This window comes from Apium graveolens, chromosome 2 (assembly GCF_009905375.1).
Source record: "Apium graveolens cultivar Ventura chromosome 2, ASM990537v1, whole genome shotgun sequence".
NCBI classification, from domain to species: domain Eukaryota; kingdom Viridiplantae; phylum Streptophyta; class Magnoliopsida; order Apiales; family Apiaceae; genus Apium; species Apium graveolens.
Genome location: NC_133648.1, coordinates 87,358,566 through 87,369,235, shown reverse-complemented (window position 1 = coordinate 87,369,235; position 10,670 = coordinate 87,358,566). Strand labels below are relative to the sequence as shown.

At 39.5% G+C, this 10,670-nt stretch overlaps 1 protein-coding gene across 1 annotated transcript; it reads left to right on the top strand.

The window, feature by feature from the left end:
- The first annotated feature begins 5,521 nt into the window (after window positions 1-5,521).
- On the top strand, window positions 5,522-6,226 carry LOC141691211 (uncharacterized). The gene has a single exon (XM_074495951.1). The coding sequence runs from the start codon at window positions 5,522-5,524 to the stop codon at window positions 6,224-6,226; it is 705 nt and encodes a 234-aa protein (XP_074352052.1).
- The last annotated feature ends 4,444 nt before the right edge of the window (window positions 6,227-10,670 follow it).

The following is a 10,670-nucleotide window of genomic DNA, read 5'->3' as shown; positions in this document are numbered from 1 at the left end:
AGGGCTAGTAATCAACATGATCTGAGAAGGCCCAACCGCTGCTGGGACTACAAGAAACTCTCGAAAAGCCGATGCGGAAGAAATGATGAATATAGTCGGAGAGGCGCCTAAGCGTGCTAAGACTAACATGACGCTTGAGTTCGGTGGCCTCGACCTTGAATGTTTGAAGTTTCCCCAAGATGATCCTCTAGTTATCACCCCGATAATTGGAAATTGACCTATCAAAAGGGTCATGGTCGATAATGGAGCTTTAGTAGACATTCTGTTCCACGACACGTTTCTAAGGATGGGGTACACTGGCTCCTAACTAAACACCTCTGATGCACCCATCTACGGGTTTAATGGAGTGGAGTGTCAAGTAGAAGGAGCGATTCTTCCCGTGACTATTGGGGAAGAGCCCAAAGAAGCCACGCAGATGTTAAACTTTTAGGTGGTCAAGGCAGCCTCTACCTAAGTGTAATCATGGGGAGAACCAGGATTCATGCATTAAAGTCTGTGCCCTCGACTTACCATATGGTACTTAGTTTCCGATGGAACTGAGGGCAGGTTCTCCCCATAGAAGAAATGGATGTTCGTGAGAATGAAGAACTTCGAGGATAGCCAGTTAAGGACTTGGTCACAATCCCCTTGAACCTTTTAGACTCGGATAAGGTCACATATATAGGAGCATCTCTGGATAAGCCCTTTAAGGGCCAACTGATATGCCTGGAATTGACCCTGGCCTTATAATTCACAAGTTGAATGTCGATCCAACTCGAAAGGCTGTCAAGCAAAAGAAGAGAACTTCTGCCCCTGATAGACTGAAAGCCATCAAGCAGGAGGTCGAGAAGCTCCTAGAAGATGGATTTATTGAAGAAGTGCAATTCCCCGAGTGGTTGGATAACCCCGTGATGGTCAAGAAAGCTAATAGAATGTGGAGGATATGCATCGAATTCACTGATCTGAATGATGCATGCCCAAAGGACTAATATCCCATACCTAAGATTGATACCCTAATCGATGTCACTGCTGTGCACGAGATGTTGAGCTTTATGGATGGCTTCAGCGGTTACAATGAGATTAAAATGCACAAAGACGACACCCACAAGGTATCTTTCATGAATTTGGTGTCTTTTGCTATCTTGTTATGACTTTTGGACTTAAGAATGTAGGAGCCACTTATCAGATATTGGTGAATAAGATTTTCGCCAATCCAATTAGAAAGATCATGGAGGTCTATGTTGATGACATGTTAGTCAAAATCCTAGCCAAGGCCGATCATAATAATCACCTCAAAGAGGGATTCCGTGGCGACCCAAAATCCGGGGTCAGGGATCTAAGAGGCCACGTCACCTTGAGTCATGTTTAACTCTTATCACGTACAACAATATATATATATATATATATACTCACACCTTTACGACACCACACTTATCAACACACACACACACTTACAGGTTATTGTCTTGGAAACGAACAATTCATTACTAGAGTGTATCAATCCACAAAGTGATAATTATTACAGACCAAAAGTGATTAAGTCTTACCACGAGTGTAACCTTTATTTAAGGTTAGACTGGAGTCCAAATATACGTTTCTTCATTATTACCTTACATAAATCATACTTGTAAATATGTCTGACTAAAAATAACTGAAAACTAATCCATCTTATACGGTCTACTTGGGGTACTGCACCGAACATCCTACGGAATAGCTAGTCGTTTCCTAGCCATTTCCTACCCGTTTCCTGGCCATGAATTTCATGATAGGCATCTTGATTCACTGTTGTGTTGTGTCATTTTAAGAAAGCAAGTGTGAGCTATAATGCTCAGCATAATAAAGTACAGTATGAAAAAACTGTATAAGAAATTTATATCAGTTTCCACATATGATATATATATGTGTTTATTTAAAATAGTTTTTCTTGGTGTCACACACCTCTTTTCAAAATAACTCTTTTACTGACTTATTAGTCTGCAAATACCTTAATGATAAACCCAGCGCCTAGGCTTAGGTTACGGTATTGCATCTCAATTCCAATTGTAAGAATATAGGATATTTACCGGAGCCACTGCACACGAAGATCAGTTGTAATACAGAAATCTGTAACCTTTTCTACTGGTAGAAGGATGATTCCCTTTTCTGTGTCCATCCCTCTCAGGTACACACTTCGTGTCTATCCCTCTCAAGACACGGTTTTGCGTCCATCCCTTTCAGGTACGCATACTCCACATGTTCATCGGAATATAAGGCACCTTCTCATATGGTAGTAAATTGGTAGTCTCCCCAGTCCACGAAGTACTAGAGTCTACCCCTCCCTGTCCTTGTAAGAATCCTATCATATATCTGGAACTTATATTGTTCCCCAAGCATATTGCTTGTTGATAGGTACACACCGACATATATATATACATACTTCTGAGAATTTTTGGGGAAAGTATTATGATAATGTGAGTTGACCATTGTCAACAGATAAATAATTAATGGAAATTTCTTTTGACACTATAGTTAAAATAAGTCGAGATAATATTCCCGACGATCCAAAAAGATTAGAATGATTTTCTGAAACTCAGAAAATATTTTAAAATAGGTTTTATAAATTTTAAATCATATTAAATTATTTAATAAATATTTAATAATTGAATAATAATTATTAAATAATTAAACCTCGAATAATTTTATTTTAAAAGAATGTTTGAAATAATATTCCTAAACTAATTTATGTTTAAATAATTAAAATAATCTTTAATAAATATAAAATAATTGGGTTTGAAATAAATATTTGTTGGAGAATACTTCTCCTATTTCAATGAATATTTGAAATAGTATTCAATGCTCGATTAATTAAATATAGTTGAGAAAATACGATCTTTAAAAATTATTTTAAATAAATTCGAGGTATTTAATACTTCGCAAGAGGACATTGAGTCTCTTGATATAAATACGTATGGACTTTTAATTGTCCAAAAGAACTCCGGGATGGTTCCCGGGTTTTCACTTTGTAAAATATGACCGACTCTCGGTCTTATAATTTATGCATCACCCTTTATTGTAGCGTTAAAATATTCTACGATATACTCATCGTGAGTTCAATCATTATCGATACGGAAAACTCGTATTTTACTATTATGGCAAATATGTCATTTGTACAAATGACAGTAAAACAATTTTCACAGCACAACAATATATTGAGTCGGGTTCATAAACTTTCCTGGGTACTTTGAAGTGGGGGTGCTCTAGGGTCCGCCTGGAAATCTATAACTATAAACAATTATCATTTCGTTAGATTCCGTTCGTATTTATCGTTACTTGTACATACGCGATACTTACTATTCATTCACATAACTCGCTTTACTCTCATTATTCCAATAAGTACAGGTACTTGTCATATTCGCTTCCTTTTTGAAATCCCTTATGTCCGTTAATGTCTTACATTTTGTCCCTCGGCTCCACTCTCGATTCTTAAGGGTTTCTATTCGCGCGATCTCGGCTCCGACATTTTTATAAAATTGAAAAATCGATATTTTCACTTGATATTTTTATGGTAGTTAATAAACTCCATTTCTTACTCTATGTAAAAAATCTCATTATTTTAAGTCGATCATTTCTATTTCTAAAGTTTGTAATTCGTAGCAGTTTTTATCGCGTAAATCGTTTTCACTAAAACGGACTTAACTTTTGAACCGTAAATCAAAAACAAGCGATTCAAGCGCCTAAATGATCCTTACAACAAGATATATCATTTTTAAGTCTTACTTTTCAAGAAATCACAGTTTATACATTCCGTAATTTTGCAGAAAACTTATGTTTACGATTCTCTCATTTTAACGACGTTACGCTCGCGACTCGGGTTTCGTTTTCGCTCGAAATCATTAACCAACCATCATCAATCACAATACCATCATTTTAACACTTACTCCTCTCAAGAACATCATGTTCTTGAGTCCACAACATCAACCTTAATAACTAATTATCTAATCATCAAGAAAATATCAAATCAATCATCAATACTAGGTTTAAGATCCTTAATCTTCTTGAAACTTAAACCTTAAACAAAATTTTGGGTAAGGATTTATATCTTTATTGAAAGCTTGGAATGTTTTCTTCTTGATGGTTGAACCTTGGGGAGGCTTGGTTGTGCTTAAGGATCCTAAATCATGCCATGAAAATCAAGAAATCAAGAAGTGTTACTATTTGGCACTATTCATCATCACTTTCATGGAATTATTTGACTATCTAAACCTCAATAAAATGCTTTAAAAAATTTATCTTACCTTAGTTTGATATGTAGGAAGATTAGGAATTAATTGGAGTATTTTATCATGGCTTGAAGTTGGATTTTGAAATTTGATTTCTCCTTCCTTTTCTTCAAGGCCAAATGGAAGGTTTCAAGAGAGAGAAGAGAGAGATTTTTGTTGCTTGCCTTTGTTGCTTCTTGGAAATGTGATAAATATATTAGTATATAATCCTAGGATTTGCAAATCTCATCCAATCTAGCTAGTTGGCCTATTTTCCAAGCTATAATACTAGCCAAGGTACTTGCATTACTATTCGTTCTACTATTTGCTAGCTAGGTTACTATGTTCTCTAGGTAGGCTACTATTTGGTTGTTAACCATGGTTAGTTTCTTACCTTAGTTAGTTTGCATGGTTTGCATGGCTCGATACATTTTATTTATTTGCTTACGTGTTCGCTTGGTCGCTTATTCATTTTCATAATAATTCTTCGTAAGCGGTTCGCGAGGTAAATCCTTTCATATATGTCATTTATGCTTTGAAGCCTTGTACTTGGGTTTGAATTTGTAGAATTTTAGATTCGTAATTATATTGTGATTCTCGTATTCCTTGAAGGTTTGTAGATATGGTCGTTTTACAAAGTTCATTTTTTTCGAAAACTAATAGCATTTACATACACTTATTTGGTACGTATAATCACATTATCGGCTCGGAAACTAAATTTCCCATGCATAACATAATGTGAGCTAAAAAGTTTTCACCGATTGTCAGGGTTACTATTCATCAAATATTTTACAAAGTCTCATACAGATTCGAAGTGCAGAAGCACCACAAGATGATGTTAAACCCTACCAAGTGTGCTTTTGGCGTGGGTCTGAAAAATTCATGGGGCACATGGCCTCATAAAGAAGAATCGAGGCCAACCCCGACAAGGTCAAATCCATCCTAGATATGGAGCCACCACACTCCATCAAGGATGTTTAGAAGTTGACCGGAAGAATTGTGGCTCTCAGGAGGTTTATCTCCAATTCTGAAGACAAATGTCTGCCCTTTTTCAAAACCCTGAAGAAGGTGAAGAACTTCGATTGGACAGCTGAGAGCCAAGAGGCCTTTAAGCAGTTAAAGAAGTACATTACTGAGGCCCCATTATTGGCTAAACCTAGTCTGGAGGACATCCTTTACTTATACCTCACGGTCTTTGAGCAAGCTATGAGTGTCGTCCTAGTAAAGGAAGAACAAAAGCTCTAGAAGCCTGTCTACTAAGTGAATTTGGTGCAGGCATAGCCTTAAAAATCCTCGAAAGGTTCATGATTGAGTATGCTTTAAAGTTGGACTTCCCAACTACGAACAACGAAGCGGAATACGAAGCTTTAATAGCCGGATTAGGCATGGCTAGAGCCGTGAGGGCCAAGAACCTTAAAGTATGTAGGGATTCAAGACTTGTTGTTGCTCAAGTCAATGGAGAGTTTGAGGTCAATAATGACACAATGGCCAAGTACCTGAGAGTTGTGAAGGGAATACTGATTCAGTTTGGTGAATGGTACGCTGAACATATTCCGAGAGAGGATAACACAATGGTCGATCCCCTATCTAAGTTTGCGTTATCTGAAATCAAGAACTACTCGAGAAGTATCTACTTTCAAGTCCTAAAGACCCCTGCCATACATGTCATAAATTTGATAGTGCCAATTGGTGTGGCAAGTTATTGGATTAATCCAATTAAGACTCACCTTGAGACTAGATGGCTTCCCGATGATGCCCAGGAGGCACGCAAATTATCGGTGAGAGCATTGAGATATTCGTTGATTGAGGACCTCCTGTACAAAATGTCTTTCATCATTCCATACTTAAAGTGCTTGAGACCTCTTGAAGTAGAGGAAGCGCTTAAGGAAGCCCATGATAGGATATGTGGGAAACACTTGGGGCAGGGCCCTCGCTCACAAGATAACTCGATTGGGATTCTACTCGCCAATAATGTTAGCCGATGCAGAGACTTATGTGAAGAAATGTGACAAATGCCAGAGGCACACTCCTATAGTATGACTGCCCCCAGAGAGGCTTACATCCATCAGCACACCCATCCCTTTTGTAATATGGGGAATGGATATACTTGGTCCATTTACTGTAGCATCGAGACAAATGAAGTTCATCGTGTTAGCCATAGACTACTTTACAAAGTGGATTGAGGCCAAGGAACTGGCCAAGATAACCACTCAGTAGATCTCCCAATTTCCATGGGATAATGTGATATGCAGATTTGGAATCTCACGCATCCTAGTCACAGGTAATGGGCGACAATTTGATAATGCATAGTTCAAGGAGTACTGTAATGATAATAGCATAGAGTTTCGCTTCACCTCGATTGTACACCCACAGGAAAACAGGTAGGCGGAAGTTGATAACCAAATTATCCTTAATGGACTTAAGAAAAGGGTCGAACGCTCGAGGAACACTTGAGTGGATGAACTGCTACCTATATTATGGGCATATCGTACCACCTGGAAAGTGATGATTGAAGCTACCCCATTCATGTTGGCTTATGGAGCCGAAGCTCATAGAGATCATTCATGGATCACGTAGGGTCAAAGTCTATGAAATAGAGACCAATGAAGAAGGCATGAGGCTCGCTCTCGATCTCATTGACGAGGTCAGAGATGAACCAAAGCCGCAATGCAGTGCATCAACGAAGAGCCTCTCTCTATTACAATAAAAGGGTTAAGGAAAGGTTCTTGACCAAGGAGACTTGGTCTTAAGGAAGATTAAGGCATCAAGAGTCGGGGAGAGAGGAAAGATAGCCCCTAACTGGAAAGGGCCTTATAAGGTCAAGAAGACACTGAGACGATGATCCTACAAGCTAGAGACCTTGAACGGTGATGAAGTGCCCTGTACTAGGCATACTTCAAACCTGAGAGTTTATTATGGTTAGGACTCACATGACAAGTTCCTACCATTTAGTAGTAGATATAGAAATAAGGTCGATGAAATCATTTTCAGTTCTATGTAAGGGTTGAACCCATTATCCAAAGATATTTTCTGTTTATGAAAGTTCATTTCTAACATCTTGTCTGCCAATTTATTTAAGTGCGGTCACCTAATGAATGCAAGTCTTGAAGGACCAAATGCTAAAAATAAAAGATAAGAATGAAATTGGAATAACGTTCTTGATGAAAATAAGATAAAATCCTGAAGGATCACAAATCAGTCCCAAAGGACACTTAGGTTACCAGCCGAATAATTCAAAGCCCAAAAAGGGCAACAAATAAATGAAGCTCTGAAATAGAAAGGACACACGTGGTGTCTAAAGCAATGCAAGGCCATCATAATCAATCATCTGAAGAATCCCCCTCCCCCTCATCGTCTGCTCCATGGGCGACCTCGTGCTCCTCCTCTTCATTTTCATTCTCCTATTCATTACTTTCATCTGAGCGGGACTTAGAAGAAGAGAAACTACTCCCCGATACCGGCTCCCTGATCTTCCCATAAAGAGCCCTCTTAGAGTTGGGGCTTCCCGAAGGAGCTTTGCCTTTAAAGGCGAAATTTCCACGGCTTGAACTGGATGATGGTTGTTAACGAGCAGCCTCGGGTGCAGACCCGGAAGCCTATCCGGATGGGAGGATCACAAGATTTTTCCAAAGGCAAGAGAAAAGGCTTGGGTCGACCACGTCTACATACAAGCTATGGATGTCCTTGGCGCCCCTGTTCTGACTATGGACGTCCTTGACGCCCCTGTACGGGGCGACCACGTCTGCATACAGGTTATGGATGTCCTTGACCATCTGATTTCTAGGTTCACGGGACACATATGATCATCCATCAGCTTGAAAAACTCTTCGGACTCATGGTACATATTCACATGTTTTCTCCACTCCGTCTTCCTCCTATAAAACTCCTTGGAGTGTTTCTTCTCAACGAGAGTGGCCTTTTCTTACTCTTGGTGTACCTTAGACTCCCACTCCTGAGTGGATACCTTCATCTTCTCCACCGAGACTTGCAATGCAGTATAGTCACTCCTCATTTTGATGCTCTGTGTGGAGGATGCAGCAAAATATGCATTGACTTGAAAAGAAATACAAAAAAGAAAAGTTACAAAAACTAACTCCACAAAAATCAAGTGAAAAAACACTAAGCCGACCAGGACCTTCATAGAGGTATGGTCCCGACCGACCAAGACTCAAGGGGGTCGACTCCCCCATGAAAGGTCTAGGACGACCAGGACCTCCACAGAGGTCTGATCCCGACCGACCAAGACTCAAGGGAGCCGACTCCCCCACATAAAGGGTCTAGGCCGAACAAGACCTCAATGAAGGTCTGTACGACCGACCAAGACTCAAGGGAGCCGACTCCCCCATATAAAGGGTTTAGGCCGACCAGGACCTCCACGAAGGTCTGATTCTGGCCGGCCAAGACTCAAGGGAGCTGACTCCCCTACAAGGAGGGTTTAGGCCGACCAGGACCTCCACGAAGGTGAGTCTTGGTTGGCCTAGAATCTTCCAAGGTAAAGAAAAATGCTCTTGAACGAAAATTTTACAAGTTAAGAGTACCTGGTATAAGGCGTGAGTCCCAACGCCCCGACATCGAGTATCTTCTCACCCGAAGAGACGTGAAGGAGGTCTAGGGGAGTAATGCAATTATTGGACCACTCTAAGGCGAGAGCCGAACTCCTGAACACCGAGTCGCTGGTGAATATGCCCCGTGAAGGGAGCCGAGTCATCTGTATGGAAGGGTTGGGTCGAGTGGAATGCTCACAAAAAAAAGTTTCGAGGGATTCCACGACCCGGCCGACCAGAACCTCCAGGGAGGTGGAGGCCCGACCGACAAAGAGCCATCCCAGCCGAGTCCTCCACATGGGAGGGTAGGGTAAAGCCGAGTCAAATGCCCTCCTATAAAAAACAATTTTTTTTAGAAAGTTCACGACCGACTCGTCTAGGCCGACCAAGACTCCACCTCCCAGGACCTCCACGGAGGTGGAGTCCCGGCCGACCAAGAGTCAAGGGAGCCGAGTTCTCCTACTGGAGGCCTTTTGCCTACCTGAACCTCAACGAAGGTTTGGTCTAGAGCCTCCTGGAGGATTTTCCGTGACCCTCCTGGGAAACTTTCGGATAAAAATTTGAATTTTTTTAAAAAATTTCAGGATTTTTTATGTAGCCCCGTTTAGGGCAAAGTCGTGAAGATTAGTCCTGATTAGGGCCGATTACACATGATTAGCCTGTATTAAGGGTAATTGGTGACTTGTGTGATATAATTATCTCTTATTAGGGTCGTTTAACTTATCCACGTTCATGATTAGTGTGAATTGAGGATAATTAAGTGACTTACGCATATTAATTTGTCCCGATTAGGACCACTTAGCCCTGATTAGGGCCAATTAGCCTCGATTAAGGCTGATTAGTGTACTTTAGCTTAAAATTAGGCTATGTTAAGCCTAATTAGCAGCTCGTACATGGAAATTAGCCCCGTTTAGGGCTGATTAGCCCCGTTTAGGGCCTATTAGCAGCTTTCACTTCATAATTAACCTTGACGAAGGTTAAAAGGTGATCAACGCTCGCTTTCTAGTCTCGATTAGGACGGTTTAGTGTTTTACACTATTCCATTAGCCCATGCAAATGCTTAAAGTGTGTGTAATCACACGAAATATATAAAAGTCGTTGTAAATATGTAGATCGCTCCATACTTTACGAATAAAATGACGATACCCATGAAGGGCCGAAAGTAGCCAGAGTCGCGAATAGACCATTGTAACTTCCGCGAAAACTCGAGTAGTTCTCCCAGAAGTTAGGGGCAAATGATATGGATATAAAATACATCATTAAGACACATTAAATATCGTATTTATTACGCCTGGAATTCATGTATAAAGCCCACTACAAACCAGGTAGGTCAAGGCCTGTCATGGACAAAAGACGGCCCAAGTCGTCAAGGCCCACAAGTAGAGGTCATTAGGGTCCACGAACTAAGTTATTCACGGGCAGGGCCTAATACGACTGTAATACTAGCGACACGTCGTCCAACATGGACATTAACTCATGGAAGGATCTAGAATCTGCTACATTGAGAATTTAAGTTTAAGCCCGTAAATAATTACCGACGAGTGTTTCATAATCTAATTTAAAATTTGAATGTACAACTTATAATCTATAAAGTGGTAAGTTGAATATTAGGAATGATATATTTTTTAATTTATTTTAATTTATCACTTTTTTATTAACTTAAATTTTTAAAATTTATATTCTTAAATGTCTGTCCAATTTAAAATTTACGAATTAAGATAATTTATATTAAAAAAATATATATTTTAGTTCATTTAAGTGAAAATAATTCTCACTTATAAATAAAATTATACAAATACTTATTTAACTTATAATTATTCGTTTAATTATCACTTATAAATTATTTAATTATTTTAAGTAATAAATTGTTTATTTTAAGATTTTTAAACGGGCTCAATTTCACTATTAG

What these genes read in the sequence shown, in the direction of transcription:
- LOC141691211 (XM_074495951.1), top strand. Translation starts at nt 5,522, where the DNA reads ATGATTGAGTATGCTTTAAAGTTGGACTTCCCAACTACGAACAACGAA.